The 24,743-nt window shown below is 42.2% G+C and overlaps 2 protein-coding genes across 10 annotated transcripts in view; one reads left to right on the forward strand and one right to left on the reverse strand.

Moving 5' to 3' along the window:
* LOC308656218 (uncharacterized protein) overlaps positions 1–21,434 on the forward strand; it is a gene marked incomplete at its 5' end in the record, with an annotated part of 37,554 nt that extends 16,120 nt beyond the window's left edge. The window contains 3 exons of one of the 7 annotated variants that reach the window (XR_014023639.1): positions 10,000–10,175; positions 13,179–13,255; positions 17,533–21,434. Coding sequence is in view for 3 of the 7 variants with exons in the window: in XM_081307075.1 (XP_081163201.1) it covers positions 13,175–13,217 (43 nt within the window). Of the gene's footprint in view, positions 1–743; positions 1,277–7,043; positions 7,063–9,999; positions 10,176–13,174; positions 13,256–17,532 lie in introns of those variants that run through there. The other 6 variants (XR_014023640.1, XR_014023627.1, XR_014023628.1 and 3 more) reach the window with 6 other exon arrangements.
* Positions 1,236–5,419, reverse strand: HJV (hemojuvelin BMP co-receptor). Of its 3 annotated transcripts, XM_081307043.1 has the most exons (4): positions 5,271–5,418; positions 3,721–3,926; positions 2,801–3,351; positions 1,236–2,337 (listed from the first exon to the last, which is right to left on the reverse strand). In XM_081307043.1, exons 2-4 carry the CDS (start codon positions 3,815–3,817, stop codon positions 1,714–1,716), a joined length of 1,272 nt encoding a protein of 423 aa, XP_081163169.1. In that variant the 5' UTR covers positions 3,818–3,926; positions 5,271–5,418; the 3' UTR covers positions 1,236–1,713. The 3 variants fall into 3 exon arrangements, with proteins under 3 accessions (XP_081163169.1, XP_081163170.1, XP_081163171.1); XM_081307044.1 differs by lacking the exon at positions 3,721–3,926 and having other exon boundaries at positions 5,271–5,419; XM_081307045.1 differs by lacking the exons at positions 2,801–3,351; positions 3,721–3,926 and having other exon boundaries at positions 5,271–5,384.
* Positions 21,435–24,743: the final 3,309 nt, after the last annotated feature.

Below are 24,743 nucleotides of genomic sequence, written 5' to 3' on the forward strand. Positions count from 1 at the left end.
AAAAATTGAGAAAATACTACTACTTTCCTTAGAGAGTTATGTGAATTTTGTTATTATTTTTGCAGTGCTGAGGTTGGAACCCAGCGACTCATACATATTACATATTAGATAATACCCTAACACTGAGCTTCATTCCCAGACCTAAATGAATTAATATTTTTAAAGTGTTTAGAACATTGCCTGGCAGAGTTTCAAGCTCTCAGTAAATGTTAGCTATTAGTCAGATTTTAACTGTTTGACCCCACTTTCTTTTCTTTTCTTTTTTTTTTTTTTTTTTTTGGTACTGGGGATTGAACTCAGGGGCACTCAATTACTGAGCCACATCCCCAGCCCTATTTTGTATTTTATTTTAGAGACAGGATCTCACTGAGTTGCTCAGTGCCTCGCTAAATTGCTGAGGCTGGCTTTGAACTTAAGATTCTCCTGCCTCAGCCTCCTAGGCCATTGGGATTATCAGCATGCACCATTGCACCCTCTTTGATCCCACTTTCAAGGTGCTTCATAACCTCTATCTAAACTTCTATCCCATTACTCCCGTCTACTTCACTTGAATTTTGCTGTTTTCCTCACCAAATCTTGAACCTATGCATAACTTCAAGTGGAAAGCCCTCAACAATTCAAATCCTACGCAGTCTTCAATGCTGTCTTTATAAGCCATCTCCTCTATTACCTTTTACTACTTCTTATTACTTTAGTTCTTATCAACTATTTTTTTTTTTAGAATTTTAATATTTATTTTTTAGTTTTCAGTGGACACAACATCTTTATTTGTACGTGGTGCTGAGGATCGAACCCGGGCCGCACTCATGCGAGGCGAGCGCGCTACCGCTTGAGCCACATTCCCAGCCCTTTATCAACTATCTTCCCATCTGAATTCACAGCACCACAGAATTGAATGAAGAATCACACACTCATGATTCCTTCGTGTGAATCAGTTGTTTCTCCAATAGCTTATAAACTCAAGGGAGATAGAAAAAATAGCTGATAACTTCTGAGCCCTCTTTCAGTGGAGTGAATACATTTTCTTTATTCCATTTTATGAAATCTGTAGAGAGGTTCAACAAAGCAACAGAGGGCAGTCTGGGAAATTTATAGCTTTAATAGTAGATTGATTGGAAGTGGGGTGATAGCTTCTGTCCTAGCTGTGCCATTCTCTAAACGTCAGCTTTCTTCACCTAAGGTCCAGACAATGCCCACTTCATCTATGAACAAAGAAAACAGAACACACTTTATCCATATATATATATATATATATATATATATATATATATATATATATTCATTAAATAGAATAGTTTCCTCAGATATTTTCTCTTGAATTTCTTTTGGATAATGGTCATGTTTTTCTCTTTCAGTTCTTGCCTCTTAGAAACCTCAACCTTTAAATTCTTTACTGGCCTTTAGCACCCCCCATAATGTGTAAGCTTATAGGAGTGATCTCATGAGTAGATGGATTGGAATAATCTGCTCACTCTAAGTGGGACTGGGAAAAATGGTGAGGAGCCCCTACTGAGATCTGAAATGCAACAACCTTGCCAAAAATCCTTATTCTGTGATCATGTCAGCCTCACTGGAGCTTCATCTGACTGGATAAATGTCACTGTTCCATGTATCTCTAGTCCCCACTGTTTCCTTTAGCAATTCTTTGTGTTCTTCCATGACAACATTTAGTCCCAAATAATTTCTAAACTAGTCATGGGATTGCTGGCCTACTTACTGAATGCAAAACCACAGAACAAAGAGTCCTGAAAGAAATGAAGTTAGGAAGGTTGCTGGGGAGAGAGGAGCCCCTGCATCTGAGGGGAAAAGATGCAGCTTCTCTAAGTCTGGCAGGAAGGCTCGAGCATCCTCCAGAGCTGCCTGAGCCGTCACAGTAAAGTTGGGGTCACCAGAGATGGAAACATCAAAGACACAAGATTGGAAGTAAGCATCTTCAACTGGAAGCCCTTCCTTGCACAGCTGTCTGGCAGTATCTACAGTTATTGCTCCCCGGCGGTTGCGCTCTAAGCGAGAGAGTCTCTGACTTGGAGGGCACCCTCCAACACAGAGCTGCAGGTCCTGTTCAGCTGAGAAGGCCCTGGCCACATCTTCTGCTACCTTGATGGAGAAAGAGAGCTGCCCAGCTGTCTGCCGAATGATTATTGTTGTGCCAATATAGGCAGCTCGGATCTCCACATGGCTCCCAGGGTTGGCAGTTTGAATGGACAAACTTGAGCCCCCAGGCCGGGCACCTCCATTGATAGAACCATCTTCAAAGGCTGCAGGAAGATTGTCCACCTCAGCCTGATAGACCTTCTGATCAATGCATTCCTGCATGTTCTTAAATATGATGGTAAGCTGTGAGGGCAAGACGGAAAAAAGAGTTCATTTGGGGCTCAATGCATCCTCCCCACAATCAGACCTTACAGACAGTCAGGGATCTGACCCGAGCAGAGATGCAAGGTAGCCCCAATCCTAATCCCTTCTGTTATGTTCCACCATTGCCTCATCCCTACTCAGTCTTTCTGTCACAACCTCAACAACTACCAAAGAGAAGAAAAGTATCCCTTCTGAAATTCCTTAGCTCTGCTACCCCCAGTTTTCTCTTCAGTGTCTCCTGCATTTAATTTACGGGAAATTAATTTACAGGAGCAAATTTTGGTAGGAGGAAGTGATTCAGGATGGGAGAGTGGTGGGCGAGGAAAATAGGAGCAATTCTGTGAAATAGTAGGGATGGGGAGGAAGTGTACCCTGGGGTGACCGTGAGAGGATCTCAAGAAATGGAAGCAGGGCGGCGGGGAAGGGGGATTGACTCCCTGACCTTCCGTGTGGTGGTAGCGTTGGCCCCCGATGCCACGGGGGAGCTGGTGGCCTGAACAAAAAGGAAGTCATTATCCAGCAAGGGCCAAGCTCCTTGGACACGGCACGTGTGAAAGTGGTGGTGGAAGCTGCGCACGTGGGGGTCTCCAAAGGAGGCGCAATGCAAGAAGCCCGGGGGGCGGCCGTGCAGCCTCGAAAACCGGCCTTCATAGTCACAGGGGTCTGGGGCTGGGGGGCCAGGGCCAGCGCCTGGAAGGGCGGGGCCCCGGGGTGGAGGAGGGGCCGTAGGGCCCTGGCGGGAGCAGTTGTGTTGGATCATTAGGTCTTCTATTCCGTGTACCGCTGAGTGGAAGGCAAGGTCCCCACGGCAGGTGCGGGCAGTCCGGCGAGTGCAGAGCGCGTAGGAGCGGAGGGCTCGGCAGAAGCCGCTGGAGCCCACCCCTCCACCCCGGCCTCCTCCTCGAAGGGCTCCTGGTGAACCCCCACCTCTAAGGCTTAGGGTGGATGATACATATTCAGCATTGCAGCGGAGGATCTTGCACTGAGAATGAGCTGAGGGCAAGAAGGGAGACGATTGTGAGAAGGTCCCCAGATGCTCCTCTATCAGTTATGTTCTTAACTCCCCCAAATATAATCAAGGAATTCCAGTCGGTCCTATAACCCAATTAAAAGCCTTCCCCAGCCCCCAACCCTCAGCTCCCTAGGCCTGTCCTCTTTCAGGGTAAACCGTTAGATCTCTTCTCCCTACCAGCCAAGGGACCTTCTCCAAGTTGAATGGGAAATAAAACATGCCTATTTGAGAGTGGGGCAAGTGTCTGGGACTCAGTACCCATTTCTCCTCACTCACATGCTTACATGCCCACCCCTACATAGCAGCCTACCCTCTAGATTCCCCCAAACCCTTCCCTGGCCCTTCCTTACCATGTCCACAGAGGAGCAGCAAGAGAGTGAGCGTGCTTAGAGTTGGGGGACTGCGATGGGGGGGCCGGGGACTAGGGGACTGGCCTGGATCCCCCATACCTATCCAGCCAGGTCCCCCCCAGGCGCTGGTTCTTCCCAGATGATGACCCTCCTACCTAGTGAATTTTGACAGGCGGTCCTGTAAGTGACTGGAAAAAGAAATTTGGCTGGGCATGGGGAAAGAGAAGAGTTGGAGATTGGTCAGGATGCTGTGGAGAGGATCTGGGGAGAAGAAAAGGGTGAGCAGGCTGGAATTAGGAGAAATGAGGTTCCCCAAACCATATGTGCGGCTGGTAAACTCTGTGCCTTGCTCCCAAGGCCATTTTCAGGTCCCTTGTGCAATCAATACTCCTAAGTGGGGGCGGAGGGGAGGTGCAGTAAACTGGTGGGCAGAGTCCACTGTATTGCCCCATCCTGAACTACCAAATAGCAGATATGTAAAAATCGAGGAATCATGGGACAGGTCAGATATCAATCATCCTAGTGGGCTCTCCAATAGAATTAGGATCTGAAAATACTTCAGAAACATACCTCTTGTTTGTCCCCCAAGAGAAGACACCCTCCAGGAGTCATTCATCTCTTTTCCTCCTTTGTGTCAGAAGAACACAAAAAGGAGAAAGGTGGAATACCTTTGCCTTCTAGAACATCAATATTCAAATGTAAAGGGAACTGGTCTCTTTCATCTGCTCTAGAGTGTTGCAATTATAATCTCTTTGGAGAACAATGGAATGCAAACCAAGCATGCAAATATATTTTTTTCTAAGTCAGTACTTGTATTGTTCCAAAACTAACTGAAGAACCACTCTTTCCATTATTTTCCCCTTCACATCTTCATCTTTTGAGGAAGACAGGGATTTGGAAGAACCTAACTCCTTCCCTCCCTCCTGCCCAACTGTCCTCTTTTGTGGTAAAAATGATTGCGGGAAAAGTCCAAAAGAAGTAGAATAAGATAGAGGGATTAGAGTTGTGAGGAGAAATAATTTATAACAAGAAGCTCCACCCTGGGAAGCCCAACAAAAAGGGCTGCTGAGTAGGTAGGGTAGAAGAATGTCAGTGACTAATCATCTGATTACCCATTTGGCCTTGGTGAGAAAAGTACAGAATAGAGGGTGTAGGGAACTCCTAAAACTTCAAAGTCTTGAAGTGAGTTTTGGGGTACAACTCAGTGGTAAAGTGCATGCTTAGCTTGCACAAGACTCTGGGTTTGATCTGCTAGCACTACCACAATCTAAACCAAACCAAATCAAAATAAACGAAAACACAGAAATCCTTAAGGTATCACAGGTAAAGAGGGAGCTAAGACTTCCAGAGGAGAGACAAGAGTATTAAACTTCAAATGGCGGGAGATCAGAGACCAAAAAAAAAATGAGACCAGAGAAAGGGAGGTTGTGGCACCCTTGGTAGGGAGAGATTCTAGCTTTGGGACTGCAGACACACAAGAAGCTATCTGTAATTCTATAAAAGTCAATCCAGAAGCGTATTAAAGCAGTTGCAATTTCATTTTGACTTACTGTTTCCAGAGGTCAAACATTACTCTGCTATCCAACTCTCCTGCCATGGTTGCCTATTCTGTCAGTCTGCTGCAGCCAGGGGGTCCCCTGTCTCTTTCTCCATGCTCCCCATGTTCCCCAGACAGGCTACAATCTCACTGAGGTCAGGGAGTCAGTCAGAGAAGGTTTGGTGTTGGGGGAAGGGGGAGTATATGGCTGGCCAGAATATTGGACAGCTGAGCGGGGGAGGGAGGTGGCTACTGAGTTGACAGTTTTAAAAATAGCTAAGTCCAAAATTCCAGGAACGTGGGTGGCAGTAGGGTGTGGGAGTGGGGGCAGTGAGGAGGGTAGGAATATTAGACAGAATATGGATACTGGGTGCTGGGTAGGGGTAGGGAATAGAGAAATAAGACAGGTAAGTCAGATATCCAATTCCAGCATATGTGACTCTATAATCACTGCCTACTCCAGGCAGCCCTCCAGCATTCTTGATAATGAACTCCTGGCCTTTATAGTGGGCAAGTGGATACCTCTCATTTCCCACCCTCATCCCTGCTAGGTTGAGTATTACATTTAGTTTCTATATATAGTAGCTAAGGGGTAGCATAAGTAGTTCACAGCCCCTCCCCCATCCTTGCAGAGTATTTCAGAAACTAAAAAAGCCAGCTGTCCAGAGAAGAAATCTGATCTCTGAGTTGTTTAGGATGAGGGTTTGTTCAGTCTATCCAGTTCAGATCCTTGCAGCTGTCTATCGCCCTACTTCTTCCATTTTCATTACCTTAGTTTGGATAGCAATTCCTTCTCCCTCCCTAGTCAGTCCAAAAAGTAAGCTGCTGAGTTATTGGGAAAGAAGGCTAACAAAGCCATGGGGGTGAAGAAGGAATAGAGAAAAAACTTTTGAAGGCTACTGATCCACAGGGGAGGGGAGTTGGAGAGATAACTGAGAGAAAAAGATTTAGAAACATGTTTTGTAGAATAACATAATCTTGAGACATTTTAAGATATTGCCACCAAGGAATTTAGCCATGTTATGTTTTTGCAGCCATAGGCATAGCTGGATCATCAACTTATAGTACTGCCCAAGTAAAATTAACATAAGGATTGATTGCAAATAGTGTCACTAATGCATCTGTACATCTGTACCAGTCCACTCTAGATTTAATTAAAGATTTAATTAAAAATCTTTTTTTTTTAAAGAGAGAGTGAGAGAGAGAGCATTTTTAATATTTATTTTTTTTAGTTTTTAGCAGACACAACATCTTTGTATGTGGTGCTGAGGGCCGCACACATGCCAGGCGAGCGCGCTACCGCTTGAGCCACATCCCCAGCCCTAATTCAAAATCTTGAGGCCCATACAAATACTCTTCTCAGATATACCCACATACATACACATTTTAATGGCAAACTTAGTTTTTCTCTCAACCACATGAGGCCATATCAAAGAGAAGTTTATTTAAAAATGTAAAATTCCTCCAACCCAATTAATCAAGTGACTTTTTTTTTTTTATACTGGGGATTGAACCCAGGGGGCTTTACCACTGAGCTACATCCCCAGCCCCAGCCCTTTTTATTTTGAGACAGGGTCTCACTAAGTTGCTTAGGACCTTGCTAAATGTTTAAGGCTGACTGTGAACTTGAGATCATCCTGCCTCAAGGATGGGATTACATGCTTGTACCACCATACCTGACTTAAGTGACTTTAAAACAGTAGTTTGTTACATATAAAGTGAGATATATTTTTTTAAATATCTTTTTTTTTCAAGAGAGAGAATTTTTTTAATATTTATTTTTTAGTTTTCGGCGGACACAACATCTTTGTTTGTATGTGGTGCTGAGGATCGAACCCGGGCTGCATGCATGCCAGGCGAGCGCGCTACCACTTGAGCCACATCCCCAGCCCTAAAGTGAGATATATTCTAATTACAAAAAATAAGTGCAGAAATATTTTTAAATAATCATTAGTGGTAGTATTGGTATTGTTCTGAAACTATTGTGAGATAAAACAAATGGGTACTAATGTTGGTATTTTTGAGAATCAGGATTAAAGATAAAGAGGTACTGATTTATGTTGATGAAGTTAAATGAAAACTCTATAATTTAAAATTTAAATTGTAAGGCTAATTGAGTTCATGCTATATTTTATCCAAAATGTTTTCTTTGCCTTATCTTGAAAAGAACAAGAAACAATGACCCAATAATAGCAATGAATGCCTCCAGTGTCCAGATGGTGATATTTAAACACTATCTCCCAGTATTTCCTACTAAAAGGGACTCTAGGACTCCTTGGAGAAAAAGCTGATTCCAGATTTGGAATTGTCCAAGATAAACTAGGAAAAATACAATATAATATAATTTTAATAGTTTTTTAAAACTATTTTTTTAAGTTTTTAAAAATGATTCAGGAGGCAACTAGAATACAATAGTTACTACCAACCAAAGATGAGATAATTTGATTATCAAAATGGATTGAGACACTTCAAATATGTTTAAATCCATGAGTTCACAATGATACTTACAAATATAAACTCATTGATCATTTTTGGAAAATATTAGCAGATCATCTCATTATTTTGAAAACTGCTAGTATTTGGAAATAATCAAGTATTTATCCTGTTTTTCTTATGGGAACCATATCTGAAGATGACAGGAAAATTTCTCTTTATAGAAGTATTCCAGAAGGAATAACATAATTAGAATACCAGCATTTATAACTTTAAATGAGTTAGTATATCTAGGTCATGAGCAACAATGGCTATTAATTCATCACAAAAAGAGAGGTAAACATTATGTCCTCCTGATTATAGGTGCAGTTCACAACTCCACCTTGAGTGAAGTAGTAGCCTTGCAAAAACAAAACAAATTAAAAAAGACTTCAGTCTGAATTTGATTAACCCCTAGTCTAGAGCTGACTAGTAATTCACAGGAAATGCTGGAGACATCAAATGGCATCTCAGAGGTTCAAATTCATATTGGGAGAATAGTATACAGCACAAATGACCTGGATTCTTAAAACAAAACAAAAAACCAAACTTGAGACATCAAACAACTGCAGAATAATGGACTTTATTTGATCCTAATTCAAGAAAGCAAAATAAAATTATGAAACAACAGGAAATTTGAATGCTGATGAATATTTACCTCATACTTGATGATTTATAAGGAATTGTTGGTTTGAGGCCAGCGATATAGCTTAGTTGGCAGAGTGCTTGCATTTACATGCATTAAGGCCCTGGGTTCAATTCCTGGCACCCCCCAAAAAAGTTTTTGGTTTGAGAAATGGTGCTTTTTTTTTTTTTTTTTTAAAGAGATAATATATTGAAATATTGCAGATGAAAAATTTGCTTCCAAATAATCTGGGGTAAGGAAGAAGTGGGTGGGGTAATAATAAATAAGATTGAAACCTAGAAACATGAAATTGATAATTGTTGAAACTGTCAGCAAAATGAAAACAAACTGACAGGATGGAAGCAGATTATTCTGATATTTTTCTAGATCTTTGAGTTATATATCAAATCTAGGGCTGATCATTCCACACTTTCTTAAACTTGCCTATGAGATTCACAGTAATTTTCCTCACTCTGTAATCATCAGTAATTTCAAATACACCAGTGTAATCATGGACAGTGACTTTGGAGCATAGCCTAAGAAGAACCTGGTGTTTGCCTCCCTTTTTGGAATTATTGGTTTCTTGAGAGCATCAGCCAAGGCATTCATGAGCTCTGTTATGGCAGCATGGAAAGATGGTGGAAAGAGCTAATATATATTCACATATAAATATATGTAAAGAGTTAAAATATTCATATCTATGTATATATAAACACAAAAAATGCACACATGCATACTTTCAGAAGAGAGGTTATTTGGTCATTGTTGTGATTGCAGAGTGGGTCTTGACTTGATCATTAAGAACCCAGTTTTAGGGCTGGGGATGTGGCTCAAGCAGTAGCACACTTGCCTGGCATGTGTGCGGCAGCACCACATACAAACAAAGATGTTGTGTCTGCCGAAAACTGAAAAATAAATATTGAAATTCTCTCTCTCTCTCTCTAAAAAAAAAAAAAAAAACTTGCAGCTGACTGGCACCTGATCCCCCAACCTAAAGGGTCAGCTGCAAGTTTCTTAAAAAAAAAAACAAAAAAAAAAAAACAGTTTTAGGGGCTGGGATTGTGGCTCAGTGGTAGAACCTTTGCCTAGCATGTGTGAGGCACAGGGTTTGATTCTCAGCACTGCATATAAATGAAATAGAGGTCCATTGAAAACTAAGAAATATTTTTTAAAAATAAAGAACCAATTTTTTTTTTAAAGAGAGAGTGAGAGTGAGAGAGAGAGAGAATTTTTAATATTTTATTTTATTTTTTTTTAGTTCTCGGCCGACACAACATCTTTGTTGGTATGTGGTGCTGAGGATCGAACCCGGGCCGCACGCATGCGAGGTGAGCTTGCTACTGCTTGAGCCACATCCCCAGCCCTGAGAACCAAGTTTTAAAGAAAAGAAATACACACACAATCCTTTGTAACCCCTAAAACAATGGTCTTCTGAAAGATTGTTCCTATTTGTTCTGATCTGAGCAGAATCACAATAGGATCAATTTTGTATAAATGTCTAGACCTTTTTTTTTTGTATTTTGTATAAATGTCTATCTAGCTAGAGCTCACAGTTTTCAGGCAATCAAATCTTGTACATAAGGATAAAAATCAAAGAACTGTCAATAAATGCAGCAACTTTGATATTTCTATTGTATTTTTCTAGAAGAGAATGAAGAGGATTACAGACATCTGTGAAAGAATAAGCTTTGCTTCATGATTTCTGTTCCTCACTTAAAAAAAATGCTGGACTATGAAAACTAAACTGGTAACTTGAAAATCAACTACCTGGCATATATTTTAAGACAATTGTTCAATATAAGAAGGCTAAGTTTGGAATAGGTAAGACTGTTTTTTTTTTGAAATATGGAATAAATTATACTAGTAATAATTACCAAACTTAGACTTCTATTCTCAGATAAACTATTATTCCGGATTTAAATATAAGTAAAACATGTTCAAACAAACCAAAACTTGAAGGCATTTTCCACCAATAGATCCTTACTAAAAGAACCGTTGGGAGCTGGGCATGGTGGCTCTCACCTGTAATCCCCACTACTTGGGAAACTGAGGCAAGAGGATTGTAAGTTTGAGGTCAGCCTTAGCAATTTAGCAAGAACCTGTTACAAAGAATAAAAGGGACTGACATACATGTGTATGTATGTGAATATGTGTATGTGTGTGTGTATGTGTTCTGCTGTGTCAGAATATATATATATATTTGAGCTGAGTCTCATTATGTTGCCCAATCTGGCTCCAAACTCTTGTGCTCAAGGGATTCCTTTGTCTCTACAGGCACATGCCACCTCATCTAACTAAAGAGATTGTTATTATTTTATTGAGGCTTTGATTATGTTTGGTAGAGCCAGCTCACCAGTGGCTCCTGGGAGCTACAGACCTTAACAACATCTGAAAAAAAGTATTATTCCTTACTGATGAGACCTTGATTGTGAAGGTGGAATGTGAGTACCTGGTAAAGGTACTTGGCAGTGAAAATAATGAGAGAGAGAAACAGTAAGGTTACTTAGAATTCAGTTGTGGCAGAATATATTGAGATGTGTCATGGAGACCTTGAATATAGAATAACCCAAATCTTTAGGCTTTCTTGTCTTCAGGGTTCCTCAGTTGGGCCCCATTGACATTATGGGAGGGACAATTCTTTGTTTACCATGCAGAACATTTAGCATTCTTGTCCCCTCTCCCCCACCCAGTGCCAGCTGCATGTGCAGACACTGTAAATCTTAAAAGTGATTCAATATAGCTCTTTTTTTTTTCTTTTGGCACTGGGGATTGAACTCAGAGGTGCATTATCACTGAGCCACATCCCTCGACTTACTTTCTTTATTTATTTTTGAGACAGGGTCTCACTAAGTTGCTTAGGGCTTCGCTAAATTGCTGAAGCTAGCTTCAAACTGGTGATCCTCCTGCCTCAGCCTCCCGAGTTCCTGGGATTACAAGTGTGCACCATTGTGCCCCATTGATTCTATATATTTCAACCTACCTACCTGCTTGAAGAAGTTAATACCACTCAATAGAGGAATACTACTAGCTATTGTCAATCCTAGATTTCTCACACTGTGACCTAAACTGGCTTAGTAGAAGTTTTTTCACTGTATGGAAGACTTTAGAGACAGTTTATTCTTTTGAACTTTAAGGGTATGACCTTCCAAATACTCTCACATAACAGAGGTGGTTATTCCTCTTAATTTATATACTTGGCTTCTCTCTGGAGCCGCTCCAGAAAAGGACCACACAAAAGTAAACTTCAGCCTCTTTACCTGAAGAATCTGGTTTTATTAAGAGCTCTAGGACTTTCTTGCACCCTAGTCCAACCATAACAGCGCTGCTTTGAGCTGTTTGACACTTTGGGTGTTGTGGTATGAATTCATATTAGGAAAAGGGGCTTTATTACTAAAATGGATTGAAAGCTCAATGGATTTAATATATAATTCTTTTTAAAAATATTTATATTTTAGGTATAGATTGTCACAACACAATACTTTTATTTTTATGTGGTGCTGAGGATCGAACCCCAGTCTCGCCTGTGCGAGGCAAGCTCTTTACTGCTGAGCCACAATCCCAGCCCTAGAATTCTTTTTTTAATATTTATTTTTTAGGTGTAGTTGGACACAATACCTTTATTTAATTAATTATTTTATTTTGGGTGCTGAGGATCAAACCCAAGGCCTCGCACGTGCTAGGCAAGCCTTCTACACTGAGCTACAACCCCAGCCCCAATATATAATTCTTGTTTGTTTTGTTTCATGGTACTAGAGATTGAAACCAGGGACTTTCACATGCTAAGCAAGCACTGAGCTACATCCTTAGCCCTTGTTAAGACTGGATGTCACTAAACTGCACAGGCTGGCCTTAAATTTATGATCCTCTAGCCTTAGCCTCCTGAGTAGCTGGGATTACAGGCATGGGCTACCAAAACCAGAAGATTAATTGAAGGTACATTTTTGGTGCCAGAGTCTTTTTTTCTCTAAATATTTATTTCTTGGTTGTAGTTGGACACAAAGAAGAAGAAACTTTATGCTGTCTTATGCTTTAATGAGAGCCTCTCCTTAAGCTTTTTATTTTTCATGGTTTTAGTTGTAGATGGATACAGTATTTTTATGTGGTGTTGAGGATAGAATCCAGTGCCTCACACATGTGGCTCTACCACTGAGCCCCAGCCCCAGCCACAGCCCAAGGTGCTAGAGTCTTTATAATGAAAGTACTTCTCCTGTGCCCTCATCTCAGAAGAATTCATATTATCTTGGAAGTTGGGTGGGCATAGAAGCCATCTAGGCTGTTAAATCACACAGCAGGATATCCACTCAATATGTCAGGCATTTTAGGTTCCTTGGATATAGATTATTCCAATTTTCAGAGTCTATGAGATACAATGAGGTGAACTCTAGCCTGTCAATTACACCTATTGGGTTTACTTGCTGAGTTTTTAGTTATATGGTATAGAATATATCCACCCAGTCATTCCTCAGAAGGACTTTGGGATTTCAGGACTCCTGGGTATATACAGTCCTGTTCTCTTGGAGAGTTCTTGATAGACTTATTATAAGTTGTGGATAAAACAACCACATCAGACTGGCAAGAGAAACTGCATGAATAACTAAGGCCATTAGAATTGACCTCTAATGCTTTTTGTTTTTTTGCCCCCATTTATTGCTAATAAGAAAAATTTGTGTTATCTAGGACTGTATGTTAGCCACTATTAGGAATAGTGTCTGTCATTCTCATCAAATGTTGGTTTTTATCTTGTGTTCCACCTTAGATGTGTGTGTGTGAATTACTGGAGATTGAACCCAGGGATTGAGCCCTTTTGTTTTTATTTTGAGACAGGGACTTGCTAAATGGCTGAAGCTGAACCAGAACTTGTGATCTTCCTGCCTCAGGCTCTCCAGTTGTTAGAATTACAGGTAGGTACCACACTGCTCCCAGCAGACTTGGACTATATTAATTAACCAAAATTAACTTGGATCTTGGTGCCATTCCAGGAACATTCTGTTAGTTGGCCCAATTCAATCCTGCAAATGTTGGCCAATCACTTAAAATTTGCTAAAAATATGTAACAGAGTAACAGAATTAAGGCCTTTCAGGATGTCTCAATCTTTCCATGGAGACAAAATAACTCAACAACTGAATGTGAGACAAAAGTAATAATAATAGTGCTTCCTGGAAAAAATACACTTTTTTTTTTGATGCCAGGGTTCAAACCCAGGGCTTGCATGCATGCTAGGCAAATATTCTACCAATAAACTATACCCCTAACTCCCTTCATTGTTTTTTATTGTGTTTTAAAAACATAAAGTTCACATTTTTAACTGTTTTAAAATGTATAATTCAATGACATTTAGTATAATGAAAATGTTGTGTAATTATCACCATAATATTTTCATCACCCCAAAATAAAACACTGTATTCATTACTTTGTCACTCTACAACCTCTGACAACCACCAATCTGCTTTCTCTATATATAGATTTACCTATTCTGGACATTTCATATAAATGGAATTGTATAAGAAGTGACATTTGTGTCTGGCTTCTCTCATTCAGCATGATGTTTCTGAGATTTATCCAAGTTGTAGTTGGATCACTACTTCATTCCTTCTTATGGCTGTATAATATGCCATTGTATTTATGTAACAGTTTGTTTATCTATTCATCACTCTTTCTCTCTCTTTTATTTATTTTTTGTATTGGGGATTGAGCCTAGGGGCACTTTACCATTGAGCTACATCCACAGCTTTTTTTTTTAATTTTGAGACAGCATCTCTCTAAATTGCTGAGGGTCTCCCTAAATTGCCTGACCAGGCCTTTAACTTGGAATCCTCCTTCCTCAGCCTCTAGAGTCACCAGGATTACACGCCTTCACTGCCTTCACCACTGTGCCTGGCTTACTCATCTCTTTAAGAACATCTGGACTGTTTCCACCTTTCAACTATTAGTAGTAGCACTGTTGGAAACATGCACATACAAGTGTTTGTTTGAGTACCTGTTTTCAGTTCTTTGGGGTATATACCCGGAGTGGAATTACTGAGTCATATTCTATATTTAGTTTTTTGAGGAACTGCCAAACAGTCTTTCAGGCAGCTGCACCTTTTATATTCCCACAAGTAGTACACAAGGTTCTAATTTCTCCTTATCCTCATTAGCACTACTTTCTATTTTTTAATTTCTAGCCATCTTGGAAGGTATAAAGTGGTATCTTATTGTGATCTTATTTTAATTTCTCTAATTCCTGAACTTCTTCTCATCTGCTTTTTGACCATCTGAATGTCTTTTTTTTTTTTTTTTTTGAAACAGGGAAAAAAGAACACACAAAATTTATTACATGCCTAAGATATGGGAGTATTAAATTCCATTTGAATATACTAAATAGACATTGGAAAAATGTCTACTAAAGTCCTTTGCTCGTATTAAAAGTCAGGCTGGGGCTGGGGCTGTGGCTGTGGCTCGGGGTAGAGTGCTTGCCTGGCACATATAGGGCACTGGGTTCGATCCCCAGCACACATAAAAATAAATTATAAGGTATTATGTCCATCTACAACAAAAAATATTTTTAAAAAATCAGGCTATTTGTCTTTTTGTTGGTGAATTATTTTCTCTTCATTCTTAAAAAATATTTTCACTATATCTAGGAATCTAGGTTGACAGTCTTTTCTTGCAGTACTTGAAAAATTTTGTGTCTTCTGGCCTCTATGGCTTTTAATAAGAAATCTGCTGTCATTCAAATCATTTTTCCTCTCTGTGCTTTCAACGTTTGTTTTATTACTTTTAGCTTTTGACGGTTTCTCTGAGGTGCATCCATTTGTTTGGGGTTATTCTGTTTGGGTTTCACTCAGTTTCTTGAACCTGTAGGTTCTGTGCTCTGCCAAATTTGGGGAGTGTTTAGACATTATTTCTTTCAGTATTTTTATCAGCTTAGTTTCTCCATCTGGAAATTTTCTTTTTTAAAGAGAGAGGAGAGAGAGAGAGAGAGAGAGAGAGAGAGAGAGAGAGAGAGAGAGAGAGAGAGAGAGAGAATTTTTTAATATTTATTTTTAGTTCTCGGCGGACACAACATCTTTGTTGGTATGTGGTGCTGAGGATCGAACCCAGACCGCACGCATGCCAGGCGAGCGCGCTACCGCTTGAGCCACATCCCCAGCCCTCCATCTGGAAATTTGATGACACAGATGTTAAATCTTTTGTTGTAACCTCACAAGTCCCAAAGTCCGTTTGCTCTGTTTTTAGATTGGATGACATCTATTGTTATCTTTTCCAGTTCACGGATTCTTCCCCTGTCCCCTCCATTCTGCTTTAAGCTCTTGAATGAGGATTTTTTTTTTTTTGGGTGGGGGAGGAGTTATGACTTTAACAATTAGTGGTTAGTTCTCTTTTCAAAGTGAGAGAGAGAGAGAGAGTTTTCGGTGGACACAACATCTTTGTTGGTATGTGGTGCTGAGGATCGAACCCAGGTCGCACGCATGCCAGGCCAGTGCACTACTGCTTGAGCCACATCCCCAGCCCTATCTTTTGTTTCTGTACTGATATTTTTATATCTTTGCTGGAAACTTCTATTTTTTTTCATTTGTTTCAAGCATTCAAGCATGCTCATAATTGTTTGTTGAAGCTTTGTTTTTCACTTTTGTTTTCCTGTGCTAGGGATCAAACACTGAGCCTCAGTCATCCTAGGTAAGCACTCTACCACTAGGTTACGTCCCAACCCCTGCTGAAGCATTTTTATAATGACTGCTTTAAAATGTATGTCAGTCCATTGTGGTGGTATACACCTGCAGTCCCAGCTCCTTGGGAGGCTGAGGTAGGAGGATCATGAGCCTAGGAGTTTGAGGCCAGCCTGGGCCTTGAACTAGACCCTGTGTCAAAAAAGAAAAAAAAATTCAGATAATTCTGTCATCAGTTTGAGATTTTCTTCATTGTTATTGTGATGAATGCTTTTTGAATGAAACCTGGGCATTTTGGGTATTATTAAAACGCTGGACCTCATTTAAACTTTTGTTTTGGTTAGTTTCTCTGATATTGCTCAGACAGAAGAAGGATGGTGTGCTTGTGCCAGGTAGGTAGGTAGAAATCAAGCAGTTATTGTTCAAATGTTTTCTTTTGCTATGTTGCCTCATTTGGCTAGAGAGCTTTTGTTAGTTAGTTTTTTTTTTTTTTTTTCCTTTTGGCTGTTCCTTTTGGTACTTACAGGTTGCTGTCTTCTTCAGTTCCAAATCTGGAACATGAGGAAAAAAGAAAGCCAGGGAAAAACGTGTTATGTCTTTCCTTGGATTCTGAGGCCCCTAGCTGGTCTGCCATCTCTTTCCACCTGAGGTTTTTTTTTTTTTTTTTTGGGGGGGGGTTATTTTTTGTATGTTGTGGTCCTGGGGATTGAACTCAGGGGAGTATTACTACTTAATTATATCCCCAGACTTTTAAGTTTTATTTTGAGTCAGGATTTTGCTAAATTGCCCAGGCTGGACTCAAATTGAGGATCCTCCTGCCTCAGACTCCAGAGTAGATGGAATTACAGGCCTGGCCCCTCATGTGCAGTTTATGTTTTTATGTTATGTTCAGGTTTTTTACTTGCATTAGTAGGAGGAGTAGGGAAAAAAAAAAAAACATCTACTCAATCTTTCCAGAGCTATACTCTTTTGTTCATATTTTTTTTCACTAGCCTTTAAGCTATGTAATATCTATTCTAGCACAGAATCTAAGTGTTTGAAACCAGGACAAAAAGAAACAGGATGCAGAGTGAAATAAATTAATCATTCATTTCTCCCATCCAGTTTTTGGTATGGTGCCAAAAAGAAGAAGAAACTTTATGCTGTCTGATGCTTTAGTGAGAGTCTCTCTTTAAGCTTTTTAATTTTAATTTTTTTTGTTTTTAGTTGTAGATGGATACAATATTTTTATTTTATTCATTTATTTTTAATGTGGTGCTGAGGATTGAACCCAGTGCCTCACACGTGCTAGGCATGCGCTCTACCACTGAGCCCCAGCCCCAGCCCCAGCCCAATCTTTTTTTTTTTTTTTTCATATTTTTTATGCACTATAGTTGTACATTATGATGGGACTTGTTACAAGTTGTACATGCACACAATGTAACAATATAACTTGGCCAATATCACTCCCCAACACTTGCCCCTCTCCCTCTCCGCCTCTAAGTAAACCTTTCTTTCTTCTTCTTTTCCCCCCTTCTTCTGGTGCCAGGGCTTAAACCCAGCCTAGCACTTGCCAGGCAAGGCCTCCACACCGAGCATCCGCAGCCCTCCTGACCTTTGGTGCGGAGAAAGGCTGAGAGCCCGCTCTCCTCGTGTTACAAACTTACCGGTAGGCGGAGATAGCCAATGAAAAGGCAATGTGGACCAAAACAGGCTGTGTCCTGCCTGTGACAAAGGGGAATAAATCCCACTGCACGTACCAACCCAGAAACGTTGTTCTGAAGTTGGTATAGCCGCCACCCCCACCGCACCCATGACACCGCCTCCCTCCGACTGTGGCAGGGTGGCTGTCCAGCGGAACGGTGGGGTGGAGCAGGAGCTCTGTGGACTCCTCGGGAAGTGGGGCTCTTGGGCTCCCTGAAGACAGGATTGCAGGAGTCTTGAGTGTTTGTGGAAAAAAAATGTGCACCATTCAGTTACTCTTCCCCCTAATTTCTGGCATTTAATCTAAGGCCATAGGAATGTAGAGATTGCATGAATGAAATATTTTTAATATTTTAACACTGATACGTTAAAAGTAAAACAACAAAAAGACCCCCCCCCCATAATCCTACATATCTATGGTCATTGTTTTGTATCAGGCCCTGCAGATCTGTACACATCACTGATGATTCAATTTTTTAATACTAGTTTTTATTCATTATCAAATTATTTTCTGGGTGTCAGTGACACTTTAAAATTTTTCTGTTTGAACTGGAGCACAGAGATAGTCACTTTGTGGTCATCTGACATTACACATACAGAGCACAATTTTTCATATCTCTGGTTGTATACATAGTGTATTCACACCAATTCGGGTCTTCATACCTCTACTTATAATAATCAAGTTCTTGTTTTTAATTTTTTTTTTCAAATCTACAGGGAAGTTGGAAGTATTATATGATTATGGCGCACCTTTGATCCATTGCCAACATTTTGTCACATTTGCTTCTTTTTCTCTCAAAGAGTTGACTGCAGTTCCTTCAGGTTGGCACAGTCCCGAATATTCTTTCTTCCCCCCACTCCCTTTCCTCTTGGAGCTCAGATACAATGCATTTCTCTTAGTTTTCTGGAGTTAGAACTTTCTGGGTACCAAGAGCCTTAGGCTTAGGCTGAAGGACTTTCACTTATTCATTCACACCCAGGATTGGACTCAGGGCCCTTAAGAGCCGCATCCCCAGGCCTTTTTTATATCTTTTTTAGACACAGGGTCTCACTGAGTTGCTTAGGGTTTCGCTTCAGTTGCTGAGGCTGCCTTTGAACTCTCCATCCTCCTGCCTCGGCCTCCCGAGCCGCTAGTTTACAGCTGGGTCTAAATTCACACCGCAGGAAACCAACAGCAGCAGTAACGACGAACTACAGGAGGCCCGGGGTCCCGGGCTGCTCCCAGCACATCCCTTCTGTGCCCCGGTAGTTTTAAGCAGACGCAACGGGGGAACCTTGCTTTTCCACGGAGGAGCTGGAGCTTTCTCTCCAGAGTTTTTCTCTCGGAGGTCTTGGAAGCTGGATCTGGGTCCGCAGTGCTCTCCTGGCTCCAAGAGTCAAGTGAGGATTCTCTCAAGGGCTTTACTACTTTAAGAAGTGGCGGGGAAGCAGCCTCCAAGCCCAAGCCTCGCAGCTCGTGCCAAATAGGAGGCGGCCCGAGGGCGTAACAGGAGTATGCATTTCCTTAGACTCATATAACCGGGCTCGCTACCAGCCTCCCTGGTGGTCTAGTGGTTAGGATTCGGCGCTCTCACCGCCGCGGCCCGGGTTCGATTCCCGGTCAGGGAAGGGACTGCTTTTATTTCCTCGGTTTCTTGTAGAAATTTGAATATTATTTCTTCTAGTCACTTCTCCCATCTACCAGAAGCTTAAATTTTGAAAATGTACAAAAACGCAAAGGAAACCACAGCTTATAATTCTACCTACCTGAAACTGTGTTTAATACCCAGTTTAGGAAACAGAAAGCGAAGAATTTGTGCTGTATAGGTACTATTTTTATTACCTGCTATTTTACAGTTAACAATGTATTTCTAACTTGCCAGTAGAAATAAATATTCAGAAACATATTTATCTAAGTTTTGAAAAGATGAAGTGTTTACTAGGTTTGGAATTCAAATTTACACAATAAACCTGACTTTCAATCTACTATCTATTTTCCCTCTGATAATGCAACCACTGTTAAATTTCCTGATTATGTCACAGACTTTGTGCAAATGTTAAGTTCGTGCATATATACATACCTACGTATATATTTACATATCCTTTTCCCTCTTGCACAAACGGGAGCATTCTATCCACACTTCTCTGCACTGTCTTTTCTATTTAATAATATATTTTAGAAATAGATAAACTTTGTGTATATCCCTATATATTCCTTAGGATAAATTTCTAAAAGTGGAATTACTACCTCATACCACCTATTCCATGGTTAAAGAATTAAACACAAAAACAAACTATTTTAAAAACTACAAGAAAACATTAGAGAATAACGTTTTAATTTTAGGCTAGGAATGACTTTTTCAAGATAAAAGCAAAGCAGAAGTCATAAAGGACAAAACGGATAGAATGGCCTATAGAATAGAAAAATTTGCCTATCTAAAAATATCATAAATAATATTAAAAGACAAATAATAAACTGTAGTCAGTAGAGAAAGCATAATACCCAATAGAAAATAGGCAAAATACATAACAAATTTCAAAGCTGATACAAATAACTGGTAAGCTTATGAAAAATCTTCAACCCTAGTAGTAATAATGCAAACCAAGGTAGGAACCCTTTTTAAAGGTGAAGGAAAGACGAAGCCTTTGAGGAATGTGGAGGTGCATCGTGTCTCCGCGCACGAGACCCGGGAAGGTCTCCAGAGCTCTGCAGGCGCCCGTCTCCCCCGCAGCCTTCAGTCCCAGCGTCGGGCTGAGGAACCTTCCGAGTGGGTGAGGCGGCCGCAGAGCCTCGGCGGGTCCGCTGGATTTCAGATGCTCCCTTCGCGAAGATGGAAGGAACTGGGATTGACTTTCCTTAAATCTGTCAAGTTTCTCTTCGCTTTTCTTTGGCTTCCTAGTGGAAATTTCTCTTAATGTCAATCTCAAAATGAACAGGAAATTGCGGAGCAAGACCGTCCCAGGGAGTTCTCATAGGGCGACCAGGGAGGAGAGGCGCCAGAGCGCGTTGGTGGTATAGTGGTGAGCATAGCTGCCTTCCAAGCAGTTGACCCGGGTTCGATTCCCGGCCAACGCAGGCTTTCGCTTTTCCTGCTCCGGACCGAACAGCAACCTCCTTTGTCCTTGTCCCCTATCTCGGGCAAGCTGGCTGAGCCACAGTTCTCCTAGGGCCCTCCTAGGGGATTTGTCTGAAGTAGTTTGTTTTTCTGACTCTTTGGAGGCGTTCCTAATTCACTAAGGGTCAGGACAAGTCCTTGGACACAAGTGCTCAGGCCCGCGAGCTTGGGCGCTGCTTGCCAAGGTGAGGGCGGGAACCGGCGCTCAGGAGGGTCCCCGCCTGCCCCGCGGCTCACCAGCCGCTCTCCTTCCGATGCCCCCACCCAGGGCACAGGCCTGGGGCTGAGTAGGGAACTGCGGGCCAGGCGGCTGGGTCTTTGGAGAGGTAGAGGAGGGGAGCTTCTCCCTCCCGAGCCTCAGTCGGTCGGGGTCTGCGGCTGCCGCCTCCACCTCAGGTCAGCACCTGGGGGCGGCGGCCCCGCCCAGGACCTCAGAATCCTGCTGGATGTGGCAGCAAGACCGTTGCAGAGGAGCTGCCAGTGCGCGGAGGACTGGCGGGTGGGGTGGAACCGCGGGGGCAGGGCTTATATTTCAAGGAGCGCTAAATCTGGCCCCAGTTCGCTGCCTCGAGAGTGGCGCGCCGTGATCGTATAGTGGTTAGTACTCTGCGTTGTGGCCGCAGCAACCTCGGTTCGAATCCGAGTCACGGCAGGTGGGTACGAGCCAGCGAGGTTCTTTTTTTTTCCCCCTCCTTTGATCAAAAAAACCACTCAAGATTGTAATCACTCGAGGGCCCTTTACTTGACAGCAGGACCCGGCAACGCAAGCAATGCGATAGCAGAGGAAAGACAGACGTCCCTGCACTCGCCCCGCCCGCCTCCCAGCCCCTGCGTTCCCACAGCAGAGGCTGGGAGGCAGGCAGGGCCGCCAATCCGCCACAGCTGCGGGCTCCGCTCCTTCATCGCCTCCCGGCCTCAGGGCTCTCAGAGGAATTTGGTTTCAGTTCTTCCTATGCCGCCTTCAGGAGGAAATCACTCCGAAGCAGGAAAGGACACCCAGGCGCCCGGCTAGCTCAGTCGGTAGAGCATGAGACTCTTAATCTCAGGGTCGTGGGTTCGAGCCCCACGTTGGGCGCGTGGCCTCCCTTTTTGGCAGGGTCAGCTGCTAAGAGTGTCTGACTGTGAAGCCCAACCACAGCCCCTGTTGTTTTGAACTTAATTTCGCTATTGTCCACAGATCGCCTCCACCTGCCCCAATTTCCTCCAACTGGACTAGATGCCCCAACTGCGAAGACCTCAGTGCTCCTGCACATCTGGCCTCGGGGGAGGCAGGCGGGGCTGGCAGCCCGGCGCCCTCTGCCCCTCCCAGGAAGGCCGGGCTGCGCGCCTCTTCCGCGGTGGGCGCCACACGTTCTTCACCACGTGATTAGGGGAGGCGCTCAGGTGAGGGCGCTGCTGGGAGCCAGCGAGCCTGGGTCCCACGGGAGGGTGGCTGCGAGGGGAAATTCGCCCTCGCACCGTGTGTGCGCAGACACGGCTGGAAGGGTAGGAGGTCCACTGAGAGCCCAGCGCCGGGGGAGCAAACCAGACTTCCGGAGAGGGGACAAAAGGAGTCCCCCGGACTCTAAGGGACTGAGCTACGCTTAACGCCGACAGCCGGGACTCGGGGTGACTTGGGCATTTCCACGGGCTTGGCGCTTCCGCTCGGTGACTACCAAGAATCGACCCACGTCAGACAGATTCGGGTTTCTGGGTCTGTGGCGACGTAGGGGACAGCATGCGCTGTGGGGAGCCAGGGACAAGTCTGTTCCAACGCGGCGCCTTGGTGGAGTCCACCCAGAGGTGGGAGGAACACTACTACGCGCGACTCGGCGAACCAGCAGCCGTCGTTGGCGCGGGAGGGCTCCTCCCTCAGCAGCAACTTGGGCAGTAAAAGCAGGGTTCGCAGACCTGAGCGCAGCCGTTCCACCTGACTGTCTAGTGAAGGACAAGTCAAGCGCGCGGACAGGAAGACCTTTTCGGACGTGAGTGCCCCACAGTTTGGCCTCCCGCCAACCTTTACAGAAACTGTTGAAAAAGAAGGGGTGAGCGAAGCCCGAGAAGTACGTGACAGCTCCGGGGAGGCCTGAGGACCGAGGTCCCGACCCGAGCAGAGGTCTCTTAGGGGAAAAAGGGTACCGTTTCATTGTGCTGAGTGCAGATTTACAGAACTGGGAGAAATTGGTTATAGTTTGATAAAATAAATACCTGGGAAACTTAGCAAATGGAAAATCAAGATGATTATCACTGCCAAGGGAGAAATAGTGTACAAAAAGTGATGTGGTTCATCTCTTAACATAATTTAAAAGAATATATGTAATTATATATTAGTGTATTTAAAAGTATATCAGTATATTAACATAACAATGTGGGATGACACAATATTAACATGTATGATATAGTATAAGCATTAATTGCATCAAAATTATAAGTTTATTAGTACATTAGAGCTCTTGATAGAAACCCAACTCATAGTTTATATGTATTGGAGAGGGAGGGATTTACTTTAAGGAATTGGCTTACATGATTGAGGAGGCTGGCAAATCCAAAATGTGCAAGGGTGGGCCAGCAGGCTGGAGACTCAGGGAAGAGCTGATCTTAAAACTTGAATCTGAAGGACGTCTAGAACCAGAAGTCCTTTTTTCTTAGGACATCTGTCTTTTTCCCTTTTAAGTTCTTCAGCTGAATGGATAAGGCCTGCCCACATGATAGAGGATAATTGGTTTTACTCAAAGACTACTAATTTAAATATCAACCTTCACAGCAACATCTAGACTGGAGTTTGGCCAAATATTTTGGTCCCATAGGCTGTCAAGTTAACACATAAAATTAACCATCAGAATTGGGAAGACAGAAGAATGGGAAATGTATATGTATATATGTAGTGATAACTGTATGAGAAGCATACAAAAGAGATAAAAGTGCTTAAAATTAGAACACCAAGAAGTAATAATAATTATTTTTAGAGATGGAGATAAATAACCAGTTACTGATACAAATAATTTAAAGTGGCTACCTCTAGTTCCCCCCAAATTAAAACTAGAGTGGGATGTCGCTCAGTGGTAGAGCACTTGCAGTATGCACAAGGCCCTGCATTCAATCTCCAGCATAACACACACACCCAGAATAAAAATAGGACTACCATATGATCCAGCAATCTCACTACTGGGTATACATACAAAAGATATTAAATCAGTATGTCTAAGAGACATCTGTACTCTTGTGTTTATTGCAGTACTATTCACAATAGTTAAGAAACAGAAAACTTAAGTATCCATCAACTGATGAATGGAAAAAAAAAAGGTGGTACATATATACTATAGAATACTATTCAGCCATTAAAAGAACAAAATCCTATCATTTGTAACAATAACATGGCTAGGACTAGAGATCATTATGTTACGTGAAATAAGTTAGACATAGAAAGGCAGTACCTCATGATCTCACACTTATGTGGAATCTAAAACCTCTCATAAGGGCTGGGGATGTGGCTCGGTGGTAGAGCATTTGCCTAGCACGTATGTATGAGGCACTGGGTTCAATTATCAGCACCACATAAAAATAAACAAAATAAAGCTGTTGTGTACATCTACAACTAAAAATAATTTTAAAAAACAATAAAAAAAAAACCCTCTGATCGAAGTTGAGAGTAGAATAATGGTCACCAGAGGTTGGAGAAAGTATGAGGGAGAGATGGGGACAAATTGGTCAATGGGCATTCATTTATAGTTAGGAGAAATAAGTTCTTATATTTCATAGAAGCACAGTAGGGTGAATACAGATAACAAAAATGTACCATGTGTTTCAAAAAGCTAGGAAAAAGGAATTTTTTTCTTTTGGAACAGGGGATTGAACTCAGAGTCACTTGACCACTGAGCCACATCCCCAGCCCTATTTTGTATTTTATTTAGAGACAGGGTCTCACTGAGTTGCTTAGGGCCTTGCTGTTTGCTGAGGCTGGCTTTGAACTCAATATCCTCCT

Source organism: Spermophilus citellus (assembly GCF_964194105.1).
Source record: "Spermophilus citellus genome assembly, chromosome: 9".
Taxonomy (NCBI): Eukaryota; Metazoa; Chordata; class Mammalia; order Rodentia; family Sciuridae; genus Spermophilus; species Spermophilus citellus.